The sequence below is a fragment of the Gossypium raimondii genome, chromosome 3 (genome assembly GCF_025698545.1).
Source record: "Gossypium raimondii isolate GPD5lz chromosome 3, ASM2569854v1, whole genome shotgun sequence".
NCBI classification, from domain to species: domain Eukaryota; kingdom Viridiplantae; phylum Streptophyta; class Magnoliopsida; order Malvales; family Malvaceae; genus Gossypium; species Gossypium raimondii.
The window spans coordinates 59,266,565-59,290,546 of NC_068567.1; the positions used below are offsets into that span (position 1 = coordinate 59,266,565).

The 23,982-nt window shown below is 33.2% G+C and overlaps 4 protein-coding genes across 7 annotated transcripts; 1 reads left to right on the forward strand and 3 right to left on the reverse strand.

Annotated features, from left to right (window-relative positions):
• LOC105795077 (metacaspase-3) lies at positions 1 to 1,970 on the forward strand. The gene is made up of 5 exons (XM_012624544.2): positions 1 to 336; positions 435 to 676; positions 824 to 1,154; positions 1,257 to 1,374; positions 1,459 to 1,970. Exons 1-5 carry the CDS (start codon positions 170 to 172, stop codon positions 1,714 to 1,716), a joined length of 1,116 nt encoding a protein of 371 aa, XP_012479998.1. The 5' UTR covers positions 1 to 169; the 3' UTR covers positions 1,717 to 1,970.
• A 24-nt stretch (positions 1,971 to 1,994) lies between these two features.
• Positions 1,995 to 4,970, reverse strand: LOC105795076 (hypothetical protein). The gene is made up of 2 exons (XM_012624543.2): positions 3,925 to 4,970; positions 1,995 to 2,460 (listed from the first exon to the last, which is right to left on the reverse strand). The coding sequence occupies exons 1-2, from the start codon at positions 4,751 to 4,753 to the stop codon at positions 2,111 to 2,113; spliced, it is 1,179 nt and encodes a 392-aa protein (XP_012479997.1). The 5' UTR covers positions 4,754 to 4,970; the 3' UTR covers positions 1,995 to 2,110.
• Positions 4,971 to 8,632: 3,662 nt separating this feature from the next.
• LOC105795078 (outer envelope protein 64, mitochondrial) lies at positions 8,633 to 13,564 on the reverse strand. Of its 2 annotated transcripts, XM_012624545.2 has the most exons (13): positions 13,197 to 13,561; positions 12,947 to 13,099; positions 12,726 to 12,850; positions 12,508 to 12,633; positions 11,947 to 12,129; positions 11,659 to 11,803; positions 11,323 to 11,491; positions 10,618 to 10,746; positions 10,321 to 10,521; positions 9,669 to 9,796; positions 9,526 to 9,577; positions 9,332 to 9,401; positions 8,633 to 9,033 (listed from the first exon to the last, which is right to left on the reverse strand). In XM_012624545.2, exons 1-13 carry the CDS (start codon positions 13,442 to 13,444, stop codon positions 8,951 to 8,953), a joined length of 1,812 nt encoding a protein of 603 aa, XP_012479999.1. In that variant the 5' UTR covers positions 13,445 to 13,561; the 3' UTR covers positions 8,633 to 8,950. The 2 variants fall into 2 exon arrangements, 1 of the variants encoding a protein (XP_012479999.1); XR_008194607.1 differs by lacking the exons at positions 8,633 to 9,033; positions 9,332 to 9,401 and having other exon boundaries at positions 10,356 to 10,521; positions 13,197 to 13,564.
• A 2,531-nt stretch (positions 13,565 to 16,095) lies between these two features.
• LOC105795080 (probable protein phosphatase 2C 10) lies at positions 16,096 to 19,591 on the reverse strand. Of its 3 annotated transcripts, XM_012624546.2 has the most exons (6): positions 19,364 to 19,590; positions 19,087 to 19,218; positions 17,779 to 18,012; positions 17,206 to 17,482; positions 16,800 to 16,954; positions 16,096 to 16,713 (listed from the first exon to the last, which is right to left on the reverse strand). In XM_012624546.2, the coding sequence occupies exons 2-6, from the start codon at positions 19,123 to 19,125 to the stop codon at positions 16,573 to 16,575; spliced, it is 846 nt and encodes a 281-aa protein (XP_012480000.1). In that variant the 5' UTR covers positions 19,126 to 19,218; positions 19,364 to 19,590; the 3' UTR covers positions 16,096 to 16,572. The 3 variants fall into 3 exon arrangements, with proteins under 3 accessions (XP_012480000.1, XP_012480001.1, XP_012480002.1); XM_012624547.2 differs by having other exon boundaries at positions 19,087 to 19,591; XM_012624548.2 differs by lacking the exon at positions 19,087 to 19,218.
• Between the last annotated feature and the right edge of the window lie 4,391 nt (positions 19,592 to 23,982).

Here is a 23,982-nt window from a genome sequence, read left to right on the forward strand (position 1 = left end):
GCAGGGATCGAATAATCTTGTCTGAAATGATGAGACTTATAATTTTAGCTTACTCGTCAATTCTTTTTACTGTTTCCCTTCCACCCTTAAATAAAGCCTTGAAAATTCTTCATTTTTATTAGACACATACGCATCGATCCATTCTAGCAGTATATCCATTCCACCCACAATGGCGAGAAGAGAACGATGCAATGGATGTAAGCTGTATCTGATGGTTCCACCAGAAGCACAATCCATTCGTTGTGCTGTGTGCCATACCATTACCAATACCAACAACGCAGCCATTGCTCGTTGGGGTCATGTCCATGACTCGTTGATAGGACCAAGGCGGACCAGGTTTACTTGTTTTTTATCAGTCTTTTTACATGTTATGTTGTTGCTGTTCGGTATGTGTTTTTTTTTTTTTGACAGTTTTTTTTTTTTGTTATGAAAAGCCCTCATGGATCAGGGACGCATGCATTTCCCTACGTATATGGTCCTCATCAGCGACCTCCGCAACCACGGCCTCCATTATCGCCTGTTTCGGTGCATGGGAGGAAAAGAGCATTGCTTTGCGGATTGAATTACTATGGCAAACCTTATGGACTTAAAGGAAGCATCAATGATGTCAAGTGTATGAGGTATCTTCTTGTTGAGAAACTGGGGTTTCCAATTGACTCCATTCTCATGCTTACAGGTGCTGTATATATATATATATTTCACCTTGTAATCACTTTAAACTCGAAGTTTAGTTCGGTTGATTTAGATGACATACATCAAGTTCGAATTTTAGTCTCTGTCGGAACCTTTTATTTATGTTATCTTTGCTTCAATTGATCTGCAGAAGATGAGAAAGACCCTTACAAGATCCCAACAAAACAAAACATCAGGAAAGGCCTGAAATGGCTGGTCTATGGCTGCCAGCCAGGGGACTCGTTAGTGTTTCACTTCTCTGGCCATGGTGATCGGCAAATTGATTATGACAACGACGAGGTCGATGGATTTGACGAAGCCTTATGTCCTCTAGATCACGACACCGAAGGGAAAATCATCGATGATGAAATCAATGCCACCATTGTTAGGCCACTGCCTCGAGGAGCCATGTTGCATGCCATCATCGATGCCTGCCACAGTGGAACCATTCTCGATCTGCCTTTCGTGTGCAGAATGAATAAGTCAGTCCATTTGTCTTTTTTTTTTTTTTTTACATTGATATCATTATTCATTTCAATGAATCTTTAATTGCCTCCCATCATTTTTTGTTTTGAATTATGCAGGGAAGGGTTCTATATATGGGAAGATCAAAGAAAACCTTCCTTTTACAAGGGTACAAGTGGAGGATTAGCCTACTGTTTTAGTGCTTGTGATGATAATCAAGTTTCTGCAGATACCACTGTGAGTATAATGGTTTTGAGGTTATGCCTTGATGCATCAACATAAACCAATAACATTAGATTATTTGAATTGGTTTCTTTGTAGGCTTTCACCAAAACCAGTACCAGGACCGGTGCCATGACGTTTAGCTTCATCCAAGCTGTGGAAAACGAACCTGTATTGACGTACGGCCGCTTGCTTAATGCGATGCGCAATGCGATTCGTGATGCTAAAGCCGGTTTACGCCTATCTGGTCCTATTGCAACTCTGGTTAACAAAGTTTTCTTTGGATCAACATCACAGGAGCCACAGCTATCTTCATCATATACATTTGACATTTACTCAAAGCGGTTTGTGCTCTAGTAGCTTCCCTTCTTCCAAAATTGCCTACAACAACGATTTGGCTTTACGGTCATCGTCTGTATATCCGTGTTCATGTTATAATTGTATTTAAGATAAATATACGTATGTATTTTCTCAGACTATAAACTTATTTTGTACAAATAGTGTTGTGTATATTTATGAACTTTTCTTAGACGCTGTTGCTATATGCTTCCCTTGTATAATGAAACCTGTTGCAATAGAGGACTACATGAACTTGCTGAGCCTTTTCCAAATTTTTCTTTATGAATATATTCGGATAATGACTAAAATAATAGACTTATATTAGGAACAATTGTTTAAAGGTTCATATCCGTATAGGCAACCAACTTAATATATTGTATTACAGAAGAAATTCTTTCTGGTGAACATATCTTCAATGGAGTAACAAGAGTTTCCGAGAATTGGTACACCAGCGACAATACAAGGCATGAAGGTTGGGCCAGTCGGAGGATGAGCAATATGCGAAGTGGTGGAGCCACAGGCTGAGTACTTGCTCTTGCTCCTCGTGGTCTAGTAGTTCTATGGTCTCTTCCAAGACCTTCTCTAGCTCAGCTTTTTCGTTTATGCTGAGCACTGGCATGTCGGTGCCATTGCTAGCCCTGCAAAGCAATGGCAACCATGACGTTAGCATCTTCATCTTTGTTTGCCTGCGGCTCTCTTCATAGAATTCTTCAGTCTCATCCAGTGCCATCTCCATATCCCTTGCTTGTTTGAACAAGAATGCTGCATTTTTTTAATAATTAAGCAATAAGTAAGAACATCAATCTTCTATTTTCAACAATTAGTATATATATGGATAAATCCAAGAGAATCGTTTAATACTGAAACATGTTTAAGTTGAACATAAATGACAGGCAATTAGAGACTTTCTTTTCAGTCCTTATGCTTTTGAAGAAAGATAAGAATGGAAACACTGCAAATGGGCGGATCAAAGATCTTTACTGTCATTATTTAACTAATGAGTAGGATTGGCATCAGTTGCAGATGTTTTGAAACATAGTGAAAAGGAGAAACTTTCTATTAAACACAATTGCTCACGAGACTACATATTCAACAATTTTTCTTATAAAAATGGAAAAGGTTTGGTTATAAAGGCAAATACTAACCAAAGTCCTAATGAACAGTCTGTCAAACCTCATTTGCAACATCATTGCACTATAAGCAATAACAGAACTCATGAGACTATAAGCAAGCCACATTAATTGCTGGTTTAAGACCTTGAATGTTATATTTCCTTGATAATAATTTGTATTGATCTTAGTATATAGGCTTAAAAGTTAAGGATAGGCAGTGTCATCTCCACCTTGGGACGGACTCGCAAATGTGAAATTCCATACCTAACAAGTAAAATCACCACAATCATAAACTACTCTAATTTCTATGTTAAGAATGAAAGATACTGTGATACAGTACTGCAAACTCCTAGGAATGAGAATGTCAATCAAAAAAAGGGGAACGTGTAGGGAAAAGACGAGAACATAAGTTCCAACAGATGAGAAAAAGTGGAGCATTGCAACTCAAAGAAATTGTGGGAAGAGCTAATTAGGACAAACGAAAGATTGGTGAAACGAAAACAACATTAACAGGGTTCTAACTTGGCACAAAAAAGAAACCAAACGCCAGAAAGAATTAAGTCCCTCCTTGAATAATACCTCTTCAACCCTAAGCACTTTTCAGCCAACAAAAGAAGTTAAAAAAAAAAAAAAACTAAGAATTGATTAATTAGGCTAAAGGACTAGAGTTTTTAGAAGTATTTCACCACCATTTTTGGCAACCATTTTTTTAAATCTATCTATATAAACAGATAAAACTTCAGCAACGAAAATCCTCAAAGCTGCAGTTCATACAGAATCAGGCAATCACTTGGAGTTGAAGTTAAAAGCCGAATTTCATGAATTAAAGGCTAAACATTTTTGTTAATTGACATTCTTATTCAAATCTACATCAAAATGGGAGTTATTAAATAGATTATAAATTAATGGTTTCTCATATCAAGGATTGTATGAAATCGACCCAAATTTAACTCCCTATAATAAAATGGCAAACCCCCTTTGAAACTTCAGCACAAATCAATAACGAAAGATACCCAATTCAACAGTAGTATCTAAGAAGGGGGAAAAAACCCTAATTCACCAATTTGAGAAAAACTTAACGATTTAACAAAGGAAGAAGAAAGGGGAAACATACTCGAAACCTTAACCAGGGAACCTTGAAGGCGTGGCTCAGCCAAAAGAGAAAGCGAAGCCAGATTTGAAGCCGATGCCCACCTCTCAACAGCCTCTTCCCCAAACCCACAATCAACCAACTTCTGCGCCAACCAAAGAAGCTCAGCAGCCAGCTTCTCAGCCGAATTCCCAGACCGGTTCACATCCTCCCTCACACCTCCACTTCCTTCCCTAGCCCAAACCCCATCCCCAACAGACCGAACCACCCGTAAAGCCCTTTTCACCCAATACTGAACCGGAGCAGGTCCAGCACCATCATGACCGATCCTATCTTGCCCCAACTCAACCATAGCAGCCTCAAGATAAGAAAGAGTCCTCGAAAAAGCCGAAGACAAAACCGCCCGGTTCACTTCACGTAAACCCTCAGCATCTTCCCTACGGTTCTCTTCTATAAGTCCTTCAGCTAAAGACCGAACGATCGCGTACTTCCTCGAACTAACAGGAATGTCATTAACAATCGATAGTACCTGCGAAAGGGCACGAGCTATCCCGGAATCGCTGACCCCAGAACCAATCAAATAGCGACCGTTGCTCTTGGGAGGATTAAACGTATAAACATGCGACTGGGATTTAGGGGGTAAATCGGAAAGGAAAAGAAAAGAAAGTAAACGAAGAAAGAATAGAAAGGAAGTGATGAGAACATAACGAATGATTTCAAAGGGCTTGAATTTCTCAGCTAAGTTGAAGAACAATTTGTCAGCATAAATAAAAACAGAAGAAGCCATCGACCGGAGGAGTAATGGGGATATGGTAGATGGCAAGTTCTCCATCATGTCCATCTCCATCTCCATGGTTGCTTAATTTTATCTTTTTCCTTTGAATTTCTTTTTGGGGTTGAGTTGTTGTATAAATGGAAAGAATTTCCAGAGGAAGAAGGAACAAACAAATAGAGAGGGATCTGAAGTTTTGGGTTTTTGTTTTTTGTTCGAAAAATGCGTTAATTAGTATGGGATCTTTTGGTGCCGTGGGAACCGAAAACAGATGGTTTTCTTCAGTTTTGGTCGCTGCTTGTCATGGGTTAACGGCTTTTATCACGAACCCAATTTTGTTTCGAGTTACCAACACCGTTATTTTTCTAATTCTAAAGGTTAAAATATTCCATACATCCCTCTGTTCTTCATAAATTTATAATTTAACCCTATACTTTTATTTTTAACAATTTAATCTTTCTACTTTTCAAATTTCAATACTTAGATCCAACTTTTAAATTCTTTTGTCAAATTTGTTGGTGTGACATTTTAAAATTTAAAATTAATACTCAATTTATAGTAATATAACTAAAAAATGACGTTATAATGTACCTAAATTTAATAAAATAACTTTTATAATGTTAATAATTGAACTCTGTAAAGTAAGACTACATTTTTATAAAAAAGAATTAAATTCTAAATTTATGAAAAATAGAAAGTTGGTGTATTTTTAACTTTTCTAAAATATATATTTAGAAAAATTAAAATAAACGGAGAAAATATTTTAAAAAATAATATTTACACTGAAATCATTTATTACAAATTAAAGTTTTAACCATTTAATTTTAACATTTATGTAATTTAATTTAATTAAAATATTTAACTCATGATATATTAACTTCGGTTAAACATTAAAGTAGAGGTAATTATGGACCGTGTCAAATTGGGTTTAGTCGGATCTAAGTATGATATTAATATACTTTATACTTGTTTAAGTCAAGTCCGGCTCAAAATACGAGCTTAAAATTTTGTCTAAGTCCATCTATATTTGCAAAAGATTAACCCAAACCATTTCAAGTCCGCTCATATTGTTTTTAAAAATTGCTTATATCATTTTAATTTAATATTTAATAACTTTATAGTCATCATAACATTATTTTAACGTTTGCATTATAGCAGTGTTATATGTTTAGTATAGATTTATTTTTTTAATATGTTATAAATTACATAATATAAATGTTCAAACCTTAGTCCGACCCATATTTTAAACAGGTCTAATTTTTTTGTACAAGTCCATATTTCGAGTCTAATATTTTTGCCCAAATCTTCTCAAATTTCGAACAAATCTTCATGCCTGAGCGAATAACCAAACTCATAAACAGATGTATTACAAATTCATGGATAACATTAGAATAATGGTAATTAGAAAATAAAACATCCTCGTTATTATGTGTCCAATTAGTTAAATGGTGCGCAATTAGCTAATAATGGTATAAGCCGCCTGAAGGTGTACACCAAGCAAAGAGCCAAAGACAAGTCCGTGCCTCTCTAACAAAGCATGTTAATCACAACCATAGCAAATTTGAGGGGCGTGATGAAAGCCCTGAGTAACTTTTTCTTTTTTTAATCGCCTTATGTTATGGCCGTCCCCCGACTTACGGCCTTTACGCTATTACTATTGTGATGTGAGCGGTTCAAATTGGTTTGATCTTTCCCAATTATCCTGGCCGGAACTTGTACGCAGCACTTATACGGAGGTGCATGCATAAAGGTTTGAAACTTTTTTCTTATCTTAATCTTAAGGACAGAACCCTACCCTATTCTCGAACCCTCTGCCGAGCTTAACCCTGCCCGCATTTCCTTTTGAAGGGGGCCAAAGAAATGTCTCCATCTGAGCCAGATCAAACTCTTCTTTTGAGTATGATTGGGCCCTGCAGTGGTAGAACCTGGTGAACCGGGCGTACTACTTTTCAACCTTCTGTGGACCTTTCTTTCTCTTACGATTTTTTCTACTTTCTTTAGAAAAGTGGTTGATATCACAGAGAGTCTCAGTCTAGTCACTCAACTAATCCACTTGTGGAGTGCTAGTGGTATAGTAGTAGTGTGGTAGTTGAGACTCCGCCCCTGTCACTTAAACTTAAAGGCAGGCCCGCCCAAGGAAGAAAGAACAACCAGGGCTATATTCGTGCAACAGCGCTTACAGCAGCTCGTAGCTATTGTATGCATGGGAGTGACGAGGTATTGATTGCACTTTTTTTAGGAGCTGATAGTTTCTCTCGCGGTAGTGCGCTTACGGCGTGCTCGCACCGGTCGACTACAAGTCCCATACCTTGCTGCAGCAATGGCAATAAGGAGACGAACCCTGGTAATCTTAGCAACAGGGCTGAACGTCTCCTCGTAATCCTGCCCATATTTAATTGTTTCATGATAATTTAACTATTTTAAAACTAAAATTTAAATATATTTTAAGAGATATATAATATTTTCTTAATTTTATTGTGAACTTAAAATATTCACGGTTAAAAGAAATAATTTGTGTACTAATAATATTTTAAACTGTTCCAACTTCTTTACTCATATTATAATTTAGTAAAAAAATTAAATAATTTTATATTTTGTCAACTAAATAATAAAATATTATATTCTAACAAAGTAAAATAAAATGATAGCAAAATAATATTATATTCATAAGCTAAGATAAAAAAAAAAAAGTATATGCCCAGTGTAATATAAATGGTTATAAATATGATCAACATTCATGATAAAAAAATATTTGGCCTAATATAATAGGAGTTCCTTAAATTACGCCCTTTGTTTTGTCGAATAAGGTATTTAAATTCTATTTTGTAATCGAAATTGGTCCCATTAAGAAAAATCGTTTCAACCAATTAAAAAGTGTCAGGTGGCGATATCTGATTGGCTTTACCTTTTTCTAAAGGAATGTAACAAAAGTACTTGGTTCAATTAAAAAAAAACCTAACTCAAACAAAGAACATAATTTAAGGACCTCCTATTGAATTAAACCAAAATATTTTTAACAACATATTTGCAAAGATGGGAAGAGTTGGAATGAGATAATCTCCATCCACCCCACTTGCATAGCACGTTCTACATTTAAGGAGTTCAACGAATCTTGTATGTAAGATTATAACTTTGGAAAACCCGCCTCTGGGCATCCCAATTAAGTGACCATTCACAGAAAATATTCCCAATTAAGTGACCATTCACAGAAAATATTCATAATTCCTCAAAATCAAACACAAAATATTAATAATTAATATAATGCTTTTTATACTTGAGATTAACACTTTTTTTAAGGTACTACTTACATTAATTTTTGTTTATAAAAGTAATAATGTTAATTTTTAGTGTTTAATTTAAATTTTAAAGTTGATTTTGTTAATACTAATAAATTTATATTTTTTATGATTTTGATCGCATTGTTGTTTTTAATTTAGGTTTAAGATTGATTTAATAAAAATTAATTAATTATATATTTCATCAAATCAAATTTAGAAATCCGAATTAGGTACCCAAATGACAAAAATAACATAGATGCCAAATTCTGTATTAAGTTTTAATATTATTAAATTAAAAAAAAAACGAAATTAAATGGCTGTAAACGACCTTTCAAGTTCCTCCTTTGCTTTGCAAACAATTCGTATTTCTTAATTTTAATGTGAAAATGTTTGCATTGTGTGACAATTTAATCTCTAAATTCAAAAGAAAAACCATTTTTTTCTACGGTGCAATTTTTGCGGTTCTTGTGAAGCACAAATTAAGAAAAAAAAACCAATAAATCGAACTTTTTACTATTTGAAAATCGATTTTCTGAAGGGAAAAAAAGAAAAAGAATTCTCCTTGATCTCTGAACTTCTAGTATTCTAAATATATTTTATAATATTTGAATTTTCACACTTTTTCCAACAATTACTAAACAATCAAAAACTATTAACTAGCATTATTTTTCACCATATAAGAAACTTTTTAACCCCCACTTTTTTTTTCCTTTTTCCTATTCAACATAAATGCTAAACTAGCAGTTGAATAACTTTTAATTGTATTGGTGTCTCAACAAGATTGCATAGGTCGAACATATACTGATTACACAGAAACAATGTGTCGAAGGAAAAGAAATTGCGGCCAAAAACTGCACCAGCAGCACCCTCTAACCAACATGCTTTTACTTTGATTTTCCGTTTACCGAAGGTTCGGGTAAATTGCACAAAGATTGCGCCTATCTTCGATCAACCTTGTTTCGTATTTGTTAGACAAGAAGCGAAGCAGAGAAGAGCAGTATCAACTAACCAGTTTTCGTAGTCTTCTTTCTGCGAGGTTGGCTACTTTATTTTGAGGCTCTAGAACCAATGCGTGTTTGAAATCTGCAAATGCCAAACCAAGAAACCACTCAAGAGCTTAGCAAAATCGAAACTGCTTAAGATGAGCGGTATGATGCATAGTGTTGAATTTGTAAACTTTTAAAATACAAATTGATTATGCTGGGGGTAAAGGAAAATTATTGTTCTAAGATCAAGGGGGTGATAGGATTGCAGAGTGAAACATGCATCAACTATTAAACTATTTCATCTCTCTCACACTTATGACAGATTTGAACACCGTATTCATCTTCAAGGGCCTTCAACTATTAAACTATTTCATCAATTATTAAAGTATTCTCACCTTCAAGGGCCTCTTTATAACAGAGTAGTGAGTCTCTGGCTGTCCCACGTCTCAGATATGCCTTCACATTCTGCAGAGAAGTATTAGTTGACTAATAGTATCACTCAAGTATAACAGCTTTGTTCTCATGTTCAATACGTATTCCAAAGTTCCAACATTTCAACTTGAAAAAAAAGAAGAAGATATTTCATTACCTTTTTGTCAAGTGATATTGCCTTATTGCAGTCCTCTTCAGCTTGCTGAAAGCTGCATTTTCAAAAGTCAGATCCCTTCGGAAGTATGTGAATGTGAAACAATGTAATGAAATTGGTAGCAACAACTATTAGAGACAGCATACCATCCTAGTTCCAAGTAAGCTGCTGCCCGGTTGTTATAGTATGTTGCATTTGTCCCATTTAACTTAATAGCTTCAGTGTAATAATTAACTGCCTTGTTCCATTGCTTTCCCTTAAAAGCAGCATTTCCCTGAAATGGAACTTGTCATTAAAAGCCTTACAACGGCATACCTTTCTGTGAATTATAACCCACAGCAAACCAAACATACTACTTTAAATAATAACAAGTGCTAACGCTGCAGACACCGAAACTAAAAATAATGTTCACTAGCATTTAACACAGAAAATACTACTTTTGATCCTGATCACAGTCGCTCTTAATGACTTTAAGAACAAAATGGTATCCCATATGAATTGCAACATAAAGAAAGCAGAAGTTGAGCAAATAATTAAGAGAGAATAGCAGTTATCCATCGTTCTTTACAGGTATAATAACTTAGCCATCTAAATAACAAGCATTCTTCCCACTTTTCTTGTCAAGATGATTGTAAGAACTCATCAATTAACATGCCATTTAGTAAACAACTTATAATCAAACAAGGTGCAAACTGACTCCCAACAATAATAAACCCCGTGGCATCATTCACATTTGCAGAAATTTCATTAGGCAAACCAAACCATTCAGATATTGGGAGATGTTAGAGGAGGGAAAACCTTTTCCTTCAACAGTTCAGAAGCATCCATATTACCATTGAGATCAGGCAATGGTGCCGAATTGGATGCCATGCTGACTTGTTCTTGCAGAGAAGCATACATGTCCAAAACTGTATCAAGAAGAAATTTGTCTGCTCCATGGTATGTGACAAATGAAACAGAAATAGGACAACCATCATGCTCTCCTAATGGAACAGAAACCTGGGAGGAGATTGCAAGGTTAAATAAATGTCTGATATCCAGGTTACAAACAACATACAAGATTGAAAACTTAAGCCTTGTGACAGCAAAAGCCACCTGACAGCACCCAGACATGCTAGCAACACTCAATAAAGCACATGCTCTATCATGAAACTCGGTGGAACTCCCTTTCTTAAGCTTTAGTGGAGGATCCGCAATCGTGGGAATAACTAATATCCCATCATCCTGAAACAAATAGGACAACTTAATTAAGTGACATCATCCAATTCCAGGCCATCCCTATCATCCAAGCCCATACCATTTCAAGAGAAGCAACAGAAATCTGAAAGCCATTTGGAGACCATGAAAGTAAACCCAAATTGAACGGTGTTATGATAATGGCATACATCAGACATTTAATATATACACATATTTAATTTGATCAATTCTAGCTATCTCTCATACTATATTCTTCTGATCAATTCTATCATTTCATCTATCGCAACAACCTCCCAAATATCAAATTTTAAGTTTAAATTGTTACTAAGATGCAAATTGCTCCCATTTCTTATTAGAAAAAGAGAAAACTACGTTTTCATTTATAATTACAAGGCAAGATCATTCTACGAAGTTGTCAAGTACCAAAACTATCCTGGCAATAAATGGGACACAACTCATTTGTATTATTGTCTATAGTACACACTCTTGTCAAAAATGGTAACAGTAATTAACCATAACAAAGGCCAAGAAAATTAACACCTTAGCAGTGTGAACAAAATAGACACAGAAAGAAAGCGGATGTAGGAAAAGAATCTGCCACACCTTTAGAAGACTTTGCGTTGCAGCCCGCATCTCAGTCCTGACTTTGTACAAACTTTTTACATTCTCGTATGTATTGTTGATTGCAGCAAGAACACAACGAGAAACTTCAGGTCCTAGTCTTGGTTTAACATCTTTAAGCCATTCTTCATGGTTTGTTTTAAATTCATATCTAAAAAGTATAAGTACTAGATATTAGGTAAATAGGTCGTCTACAAAGCCAGAAACAAAATTCTGCACAACAATGATGATCATTATATCCCAATTGAAGGGTTGCAGCAACTGAAGCAGGTGCAAGAGGTATATGGTCCTGCATGTAATGACAGTATTCTTAGATACCTTTGTAATGACACCATTGCAGATGAAAGGGCTTGCAAAGCAGAAATTCCATTTTGCAGGTTTGTGGAATGTTGAAAAAAACCCTTTAGACTGGGTACATTCGAAGCAATAAACTGACAAAAGTTGACATGCTTTGGCAGCTGATCTGTGCAATTAGCAAGAGGTCGACACATCAAGAAGCAAGATTCACATCATTGTGACAGAAGAGGTAGCAGTAGACTATAATTAAGATTTTCAAACCAGAAAATAGAAACTGATATGAATAAAATTGAAGGCCATACAACTTACAGCCAGAAAGCTTTTCAACTGCTTTGCTAATAACATGCACTGTCTTTTGCTTGGGAACCTTTGAAAGCTGGAATAAGTCATCAGCAAAGACAAGGTGCCTTCCCCTTCTGGGTTCCACTGCTTTTAGTTGCAATAAAACATTCCCAACACGATGTAGAATAGATGGATCACGAGCAAACCATCCTTAGATATAATAATTTGACAAAATCAGTAAAAAGAAACAAAGGAACTCTAGAAAACAGCAATGTGAACTCTCCAGAATTTTAATGCTAAGCAAGAAATTAGAATATTAAATGCCTACTAAATATATGAAACTGGGCATTCTTATAACAAAATAACACATATGCTACAAAAACCTAGAGGAAACTGCTCTGTTTATCGGAGCAGTATCCATCCATTAATATATCGTGAACAGTTACGCCACACTTTAGTAAAAAGATAAAGTAGGTCAAGGCAAAGCGAGTTGGTAATAATAATTCATACTAGCTAAAGATATCAACACCTATAATCTGCAGGGAAAGGCAACAAAATATTACAAACAAGAATGCCACATTACAATACCAATAGCATCCAAGCTTTGTGAATTTGGAAGAACTCCAATCGTAGATACAGCTCCATGAGATGGACGGAACCCAAGAATACCACAAAATGATGCAGGAACTCTCACACAACCAATTGTATCAGTACCTACAAAGTCATCAAAATAGTGTTATATGTTTATAGATAACACTAGGAAGAAAACAACCCGTAAATCAACAAGATTCAGCAGCAAAAGTTACCTAGAGCAAAGTCCACAAGTTCAGCAGCAACTGCAACAGCAGAACCACTTGAAGAACCTCCTGGAACATTTGACGGCATGTTTGGATTTGTAGGTGTCCCATAGTGCTTATTTTCCCCAGTTATTCTATTAACATTAACAAAAAGAAAAATATTACATTGTACTAGATACATTCTTCCAAGAAAGAAATGGGAAATACGAAAGGACGAAATAAAAGGTTACCCGAAAGCCAGTTCGTCCATAACTGTCTTGCCAACACATTTAGCCCCGTTTTTCAACAAAGCAGTGACCACAACCGCCGTCTTGTCAGCAACCTCGTGTGTTCTTTGCCAATCGGGATTCCCAAACCCCGTCGCGTGACCCTTCACATCAAATCTGTTACGATCATTAAAAAATAAATAAATAAACGATTAAAAAAATATGATAGAAAGTATTAACTAAGGGGGAAAGACATAGTGATGGAATTACGAACATGTCCTTGATGGCAAACGTAAGGCCCAATAGTGGAAGTTTGGCGGCGGGCGGCGGAGGCTGAGGAAAAGGAATCAATTCGAAGCGTTCCATGAAAGCGCCAAAATCTTCTCTTTTGATGATCATCGCTTTTTTCCTCCTTCTACGGGTCTCCGCGACCACTATAATTCCGGCCACCGTTATTCCCGCCACAATCCATACCTTGGGGTTGGAAGCGTTGGTTTTTATTAGATTCAGCGTTTTTGACATGATCGGTTCGGAAAAAGAAAATGAAGGTAAATAAGAATGGCGGAGCAGCTAAAAGGGTTTTGGGAGGGTTTTAACCAAGGATTGTTTATTTGATCAAAGAGGAATGAAATTTGCTACAGTAAGGCGCAAGCAGGGATTAATGGTTAAGCAGCGCGTAAATAATACGCGCCGGGCTTCGGGCTTTGGTAGGTATGGGAATTTTGCGTGCCGTATTGCTGATGTTTATTTTGTTGACTGATCCGAATTTCTTAGTTTTGACCTCTACTAATTAAAATTAGGGTAAACTACCTACTTAGTCAATCAACGTTTAGAAAGCTTTCATTTTGGTCACTTAAAATGAAATCCTTGCAATTTGGTCACCAACTTTTAGAAAAATTTCATTTTAGTCACCTATGCATTGAATCTCCAATGGCAGATAATTGTACATATCACGTCATGTTTGCTCTTTCGTTTTAGTCACCCAACTTTAGGTCATTTTCATTTTGGTCACCAAAAACCTAGCTTTTTTAAGTCTTGATTGGGGTAAAAAAATCAAGGATTGAAATGAAAAAACGGTAGAAACTAAAATAATACACAAAATTGTCAACTTGTACATGTTTACCACATTTCAAAAAATTTAAAATTTGGGTTTTGAAATATAAATTTTTAAATATTAAGATTCAAAATTATAGTAGCAAACCAGTAGACATTATCAATGGATAAAAAATCTCAACAATTTATTTAATTTTATTTTATTATTTTGAAATTATTTTAAAAATTATCAATGAAAGTATTGTCTTTAATAGTTGTCTCTGAAACTCAATTTTCTTTTGATTATATGATTTTTAAATCTTTCATGCTAAAATAAAAGCAAAAAAAATCCTTACAATTAATTAACTTAATTAATTTTATCTTCCATTCAAACAAAATTTATAAATTTTTCATCTCTTCTTTACCCAAACGACAATACAAGCAATTAATTTAATTAATTGCAAATAATTTTCTTTACTTTTAGCTTAGTATGAAAGACTCGAGATTATATAATCAAAAAATTAAAATTTTGTAGACAATTATTAAATATGAGTTATTTTAATTGATGATCTGAAAACATAAAATTAAAATTTTAAATTAAATTAATTAATTAATTATAATATTATAGTAAAAATCGTTTAGCATTACTAATGGATAAAAATTCAACAATTTATTCAATTTATTTTGATATTTTGAAATATAAAATTTCAATATTAAAGAAAAATTTAGAATTTCAACTTTGGGATAAAGAAGTACCGTCTGAAAATTTTTATGTATTATTTTAGTTTCTATCTCTTTTCACTTTAATTCTTAATTTTTTACTCCAATCAATACTTAAAAATATTTTTCAAGTGACCAAAATAAAAACATAATGTGGCATGTACATTAAATATTGTTAGAGATTTAACTTTTTTATAGTGCCGCGCATGGTAAGAGCAATTACTCCCAATGAGAGAAATTTTTTTTTTTCGGTAATAGATGAGAGCAATTGCTCTCAAGTTAAAGAGAAAGTTATTTTCTCTAAGACAAAAAGGATGGGCGAAACTTCAGTGTCCTGGAAATCTTTTTTATTAGAGAAAGAAAAATATTTTAAGAACTACATGACTTGGGAAGGTCAACTTTGAAAAGTTAATTGGCTAAGAAGGCAAAGTATTACGTGACATAGAAAATAATTTTAAAAAGATCAACGCCAGACGAGGGAAAGTGTATCTCTGTGACCTAAAAATATCAAAAGCTTTAGAAAACTTGACACCTCTTCTCATAAGAGATACAATACCATAAAATGTATGCAACCTGAAAAGGTCAATAGCTTTGAAAAGATCAACACCTGATAAGCTGAGGTGTATCTTAAGAGATAACACCTTAAGAGATATACAACATGAAAAAAATCAAGAGCTCTAGAAAGATTGGCACTTGATGAGATAATGTGTATTTTAAGAGATATGATACTTTAAGAGGTACATGACTTAAAAAAGCCAATGACTTCAGATAGCTCGACGCCTAGTGAGGTGAGGTGTATCTTAAAGTATAAGATACCTTAAGAGATATGCAACCTGAAAAGATCAAGAGCTTTGGAAAGCTCAACACTAGATGAAGCGATGTGTATCTTAAAATACCATGCTCACTACACCAACAATTAATACAAGCTTTAGATTGAGAGTTTAGAAATGATTCACCCTAAAAAGGAGGGGAGCCATAAAGACGAATGATCTCGAAAGGATGGTGAAAAAAAGGGAGAGAACCTACACTTCATGAAATATCTAAAATGGGGTTCTCATGTGAGAGAAGGTGAGAGAAATGGTAGGGAATTCTCATTTTTCTTTTGTCCTTTGAGGGTATGTATACAGCGCTTTTTTATGAGACCCGCACAATAATATCTACTATGAAGAGGATAGTTATAATGCATAAAGGGTGTGATTAATGATATCTAAAAGATACTTATATATTACAAAGTTCAATTGATAATACTGTTAATAAATTTTCGTTAAATTTGACCATTAATATTTAAGTTTCTGATTAAAAAAATTAAAATTCAATTTATAAAACATATTTAAATTTAACAAAAATTAGTTATCACTGTATCGACCAAGTAGACGGACTAAATTGCAAAAATCTGAAAAGTATAAGGACTGAAGACATAATTAGACTTCAAAAAATCTGAAGAGTTGAAGCTATTTCAACAGATTTGAGCTTTTCCATCTTCAATGCCTTAAAGAGGTGCAATGCAAAATTATACATAAAATGATGGAAATGAATCTACAATGAAGAATTCAACCAAATACCAAAGCCGGCAAGCCGCCGCTTGCCGCCACAAACACTAACACTCTGTTTGGTAAGAAGGAAAGTAAAGGAAAATTGAAAGGAACACGTCTAATCTAATGACTCGACCAAGAACATATAGCATACATCGATATGATCATATGCATGAATTTCAACCATTAGATTACTACTCTTTTACTTTCTTTCCTATCAAATGGGGTACCTTAACGATAATGAAATCTACTACAAACTTTCAGCATTATGCATTTTTAATGAGATTGCTAGTTGGTGTTTACCCTTTTGAATCGTATCTCATTCGATCGAGGAACTGTTCTTCCATTGCATTTTTGGTTTTGCAATTAACCCTTGAAACGAACTACAATACAGGAGATATCATCCTTACTGTCTCGGTTCAGTGACTCGGTTATTAGCCTTTTAGCTGCTCGAAGCGGGTCCTTGGTCTTTTTCGCAATATCAACGGCTTCTTGATTGGACATGACCTGGATTAAATTTGCATACAAAAATGAGAACAAAATAAACTATAAATTAGACATTGTTGGTCTTCACAAAGAGAGACATGGATCACCTTCCATAGTCCATCACTTGCAAGGATGAGAAGTTCGGTATCCGAGTCAATATCGACAGTTTTCATGTCGGGATCGGATCGGAGGTGTGACTTAAGATTCTTATCTCCAAATGCGCGAGAAACAGCAAGTTGGCCATTCACTCTTGCCACATCCCCTGGGGAAAAATATGCCCCAACAAGATTGATTATCAATGAGTAACAGTACAAGTCATCATCATACAAAATTTTAGTGCTGATTAGTTTGCATTCGGAGGCAATAACTAAACCGATATAGTCCGATAGATTAGCAATCTCAATCAATAAGCTTTCTATTAAGTTTAGAGAAATTATTTGCTTTCAATCTGTAAACAAATTTTCCTTAAACAGAAAATCATACATATGCACGGGGGAGATGTGAAATAATAACCTGGCATGTTTGAGACAAAGCCACCTCTGTTCTCGATGCTGCCACGCTCTGTGTTCGGCTCATGATCGATACTCATCTGTATCGCCTGCCCTTCCTTTGAGAGAACAGCACGTGAATCTCCAATATTGGCAACCCATAATTTCAGCCCATCTATCAAAATTGCAGTGACAGCAGTGGATCCCCCTCGACCCAAGTCGGGAGTGTGTGTGAGAATTGCTTGGTCTGTCTGCTCATAAGCTTTAGAGATGGACCCCCTGGGATTGGTCCAAAACTCCTCCTGCAAGTTATTACATAACACAAGGACATACTTTAACAGCCAATAAATGCAGCCGGGGAGTTGGGGCTATAACAATAAGAATCAAAGCACCATCATTTCAACGCCGATTAAAAAATTTATAGCTTCGCCTTTCATTTTCGAAGAAAATTTTAAACAGCAATCACCATTGCTAGATCAATAAAGACACTCTTTTTCGAGTGTAGCATTTAACTGACAAGAATTATTCTGTTTGACTGTGGTATCTGATGCCCCTAAGCCCTAATGTATTATTCATATTGGATTAATCAAGAACTCACATCCTTCAAGATGTTGGAAAACAAATGCTTTTGCAGATAGGCTGGTACGCTATCTCCCAAATGGCCATCATATATGGCAAAAAGTCCGAGCTCATGTCCCCGATGCTGAGCAAACTTTGCAACATGATAATCCTCCATGGGATGATTTGCTTTTCCTTTCACCAAGGTGAAGCCATACTTGACAAGCCCCTGATGGCTTCTACCCTTTCCAGAGCTACACGAAGAACGTCTTCCCTAAAAGATAAAAACTTTTATGATATTAAATAATGGACTGCAGCCAAAAACAAATTGAAAGAAAGCAAAGGAGAAGAAGAAACAGCAACCAAGCTCTATCTAGGTATCATCTTTCTAATTACCAACAAACCGTAACAGTGAAAAGTTTCATAGGATCGTGTTTCCACATTGGCAACATCAAATTCAAAACTGAATAGTATATAAGAGAACTTTGTTAACTGATTCCTGAAAACCAAGAACCAGGGAGATCATGATGACCACTTTCGCAGGGTAAAACCATTGCCTCGATTCCTCTAGTTGTTAACCAAACAACAGAACAGAGAATCTGCCCTGAAGCTTTCAAAAAGACTAAGAAAAAAAACCGAGTAAAGCTAAAACGAAGATATGTTTATTAGTATACAAGCAAAAAACTAGCGATATTTTTCAATGCTTTCAAGATCCAACACAAACTATAAAAGGAATAAAAATGCAGATATCAACAACCCTAAATGAATCATAAATAGAAAAACCAGTACGGTATATCTTCCGTATTTCGCATATAACATCAGAATAAATCAAAACACCACAGATAAAATGCATTAAAACTGTTTCAAACTTATTTTTCAGTGTCCTCGCTAAAACAAAGGTATCCTGTTTTATTGAAATAACTCAATTTCAGGATTCTAGTGCTCTGCAATCATCTAAGCCCCAAATATTCCCATAATTTAAAGGTAGCATTTCAAATCTCAAAAAATACTTTCATGTTTCATTTGTTTCTTTTGAACCCCTCACCCCCACCCCCCAAAAAAAAAAAAACCAAAAAAAGGCTTTGGCACTGAGCTACAATAGCCTATGCACTCAAAGTGAAAGAAACATAGAATCTGGCATAAAGTCAAAGCTGCCACTAAACTAGATCATGGCCTTACAAGAATCTAATTGAAATCACCAACCAAATATATACAGGTATATACATAAACATATGATGAGAACAACTAGGAAACATATGATGAGAACAACTAGGAAACTGATATATAGACTTGGATAATTCAAATATTCAAAGTTAAATCGAAAAGATTGAACTGAATATATGCTGACCTGAGAATAGACTGAGTTGAAGCAACATAGATTATCCATAAAATTCAATTCCCCCTCCACACTTCTCACTTCTTTATCTATTATCACTCAACATCTAAAAGAAAATAATTTTCCCCCCAAGAATTTCTCAACCTGCATAATCAAAGAACATTAAACAGGCAAAAACAAAAAAACCCAGCAACAAAAACAACTTTAAACACCCCCAGGCCTAAATTTTCCTATATAAACAGAAAATCAAAACAAAATCATGAAATGGGCATGTTAGAATTTTCCTTACCGATCCACCAAAACACCCAATTCACAAGAAGAAGAAAAAAAAATACTAAGAACAAACAAACCACAGCTGTACAAGACTTGAATTTCCCCAATTGTTGACTATCCTTCCCTTGTTCTCAATAGAGAAAAGTAACAAATATATGTAAAAGAATTAAATGCTTACAAAATAAGGACAAAAAAACCTTAGAATAGTATATTGACTGATAAAGAAACGCAAAATAAAGTCTTTGGAGGGGCAAAAGGAAAAAGAAAGAAAATAAATAGGGTACCCTTATTGACTTTTCTCTATGTCTGGGTTTGGTTTTTTCATTGTTTACTGAGTACTAAGAAAGGTAATATTTTTTACCATTTTTTTCTTTTCTTTTTCATTATTTTATCAATCTCCATTAATTAGTGCTTGAGAAACTGTAAATTGGGAATTCTTGGATCATTCACCAAAGGAAGTGGAAGGCTCTTTAAAGTCAGCTCATTTGTTTAATCTTCAAGTGCCAACTGGCAAACCATCTTTATTTATTCCTTTTTTTGGTTATATATTTATTATTTAATTTTAATTTATTATTATAGTTCATCTTTGTCTCCAGATAAATGATTTTATAAGCTTTTTCCATCAGATTATTTATTTTCTTTTTTAATTATTTACTGATATTTTAGTACATTTATTCATTTTATTGATATATAATTTTGATTTTTTACCTTAAACCCTAAATTTAGACATTTTAAGATTAGAATTTAGAGGTTAGAGTTTAGGGTTTGAGATTTAGGTTAAAAAATTAGCAAAATTATGTATAAATGACATGGAATAAATTGTAATTGGAAAGGAGGATGGATAATGTGGTGGGAAAAATAATTTCTCTCGTGTATGTAGTTATATAGTCTTTCATAAATTCTAAATTTTATAGGATAACTTACTTAATTGGTTACCCAACTTTTAAGGTATTTTCATTTTAGTCATTGAAGTTTTAAATCTCTAAAGACGGTTAATTGAACATGCAATATCATGTTTGTACTTTCATTTTGGTCACTCAATTTTTAAGTCGCTTTCATTTTAGTCACCCAAAAATAGATTTTAAGTATTGATCGAGGTAAAAAATCAAGCATTAAAGTGAAAAAGAAATAGAAATTAAACTAATATACAAAATTGTCAAATTGTACTTGTTTATCCTAAAGTCAAAATTTTAAAAAATTTAACATTAAAATTTTAAATTTCAAAACATCAAAATAAATTTAATAAATTGTTGAAATTGCTTTTAGTAATTGATAATATCAACCGATTTATTTCTATAATATTAAAATTAATTTTTTAAAAACTTTTAAATTTTACTTTGTGTTTCCAGATTATTTCTAATGAAATAAACTCAAATTTAATAATTGACTATGAAACTTAAATTTCTTTTGATTATATAATCTCGAATCTTTCCATGCTAAGCTAAAAGTAAAGGGAAAAAAACATACTTGCAATTAATTAAATTATTGCTTGTTTTTGTTTGGAATGAAAGATAAAATTAATGAATTCAATTAATTGAAAGGATTTTTCTTTGTTTTTATTTTAATACCAAGATTCAAGACCATATAATCAAATGAAAATTGAGTTTTGCATACAACTATTAAAATCGATACTTTTCAAAAATAATTTTTGAAAATAATTTCAAAACATTAAAATAAATTATGAAATTTTTTTATCCATTGAAAATATCTACTGATTTGCCACTATAATTTTGAGTCTTAATATTTAAAACTTATATTTAAAAATCGAAAGTTAGAATTTTAGCAATGGGATAAATAACTACAAGACAAGTTTTGTGTATTATTTAATTTTTACCGTCTTTTCAATTTAATCCTTGATTTTTAAGCATGATTTATACTAACTTGTTTGTTTTTAAACATGTTTATCTCTAGTTCATATTTATTAATAATTTCAAAATTGCATTCGTCTTTGTTTAAAGTTATATGTGTTGATGTTCATTTATTTAAGTTATATTAGTTTATTAGCCAACATTAAACAAGCATGCTCTTAAAATTAAACGAATCTGTTTAACAAAACATATAATTGTACATGTTCACAAAAATGTTTATAAATAATAAGCAAACAAACAAACAGTAAATATATATTATTTTTAGACATAAAATAATCAAATAAATATATTATAAATGAATAAAATATAGGATTATTATCATGTACACCATTAGAGGTGTTCATGGGTCGGGTCGGGACAGGTTTAGGTCGAGCTTAAGTATGATATTAGCATATTTTATTTTGCCCAAGCCTGACCTAACCCAAAATATAGGTTTAAAATTTTGTTCAAACCTGCTCATATTTGCAAAAGACTAACTCAAGCCCATACTATTTTTAATTGTTTTAAAATATTTATATTATATTATTTTAATATTTAATAATTTTACACATTTTTATTTATTGAATTTTTTTATAACATTATTTTAATGTTTACATTAGAGTAATATTATATATTTTGTATAAGTTTATTTTTTTAATGTGTTCTAAATTACCTAGTATATGTAAAAATAAAATAATAAAAAGTATTATAAACTTAAAAACGAGTTGGGTCGGGCTTGAGGCTCAGACCTTGAATATTCAAGCCCGAGCCCAGACCATATTTTAAACGAATCTATTTTTTTTGCCCAAGTCCATTTTTTGGGTCTAATTTTTTTTACTCAAACCCTTCTAAATTTTAGGCGGGCCTTCGGGTCTGGGCAAGTAGCACCATCAATGGAGTAAAAAAAATTCCACAAGTAGGTTTAAAATGATATCACTTTTTAACGTGTAGTAAAATAATAATAAAATAATTAAAAGCGACACTTGATGTCATTCTAGACTAGCTTGTGGAGCTTTTCTTATCCCACTAGCATTGAACAGAATAATTTCCCAATAAAATAAGGACACAAATAAGGGTTATTATTATAAACTCGACAAGTAGCTTTTAGTAACTGATATGTATTTGTTTTAAATTTTTTTTGTTAATATTCCCTAAAAGCGCATGCCAGGATTTCAGGGAGTTTTAACTCCACTGATAATGCCCCAAATAATTTTTTCCCACAAACAATAATGATATTATTACTTATATACAATTAAACAATAAACAACTTGTATAAGAGCTTCAATAAAATTTAAATGAGTTTGTTTATGAACACAAATAAACAAAATAAACTTTGTTTGTATTTAATTCGTTTAAATTGTTTATAAACTATTTTATCAAACGCTCTTTCCGATATTATCATTTAGCGAACTTAATTTATAATATTATTTTAGATAAAGAAAAATATGTTATTTAATAAATTAAAATAATCACATAAATCAAATATAAAAATATATAATATTAAGAATTGGGTAAAGAAAAGAGGAAAATTCCTTAGTAATTATGAAAGGAAAATATCCTTAGATTTTTCATGATTTAATCTCATTCAATAAGAAGCATTAGATAACACTATATAATGTGTAATTTGGATTGGATATCCACCATGAATATCTAACAAGTGCCATTACATGATTTATACTACAATGTATTAAATACTTTGTAAGTTTAGAGTTATTTTATTTTAATTGTTTCTACTATATAATTTTTAATTAATTTTCATTAACAACATATAAACCATATATAATTTAATAAATAAAATTAAAAATGTTTGATCACACCACTAGAGTGCAAATTATATGTTAGTGTGAGCCTACAAGTCAATCGTGATTCGTTTGTAAAGATTAAACAATATTTAATTGTATTGATATGACATTTAACACTTGTATATATAAAGCTCATGGAACACATTAGGCTATACAAGAAAATTATAATGAATTATAATTATGAGATCTCTCTGCATTAAAGTTATTATTCCTAAATTGATTTTGGCTGTTGTATTCTCGAGATAGGACATTGATAATGCTCAAAGGTCAACTCATGTTAAGACTTCATGCACACAATGCATGCAACTAATTTCATAAGTTGAAATATAGGTTACTTGAGGATAATATGTAGGTGCTTGTTATAAGAACAAATACATTGAACATGACTTGTTATAAGAGTTCCATTTGGTATTTCACTTACGTGCCTATGGAAATACTCTCATGTGTCAATAGTGTAAATAATCCTTAGACTTGTGGCACTAACTCATCTTGTACGTTGAGTGTCATACTTTGATTCATCATGAAATAGGTCCCTATTAACAAATGCTTAAGGTAATTTTGGATATGACATAAGGCATACGAAGGTGGTAGAGCGGTCCAGAGATGATCCATCACTCCAACTAATATGAGGGGACATATCCTATATGCTTTTGACTTATAAAAGCCACAAGTCTTTGGCCAAGACAAGACAATTAGGCAGAGTTAATATGAGTTGTAGACTAACATGAATAAGCAAAGGTAGACACTGTGCCATGACTTTTAGCTTATTTGGGATATATGATGAAATGTTCAAATTACAAATAAATACCGAACGCTAAAAGACTTTGTCGAAAATATATTTAGACTATTCCAATAATTAGGGGTCATCATGGGTTGCTAGATATCGCTCATGAATCTACAAATATAATTATTTACAGATTGAAATAAATTATATTTCTTGCTAACATAATTGGAAGCCTAATGGGTCGCACACGATAATTGAATTT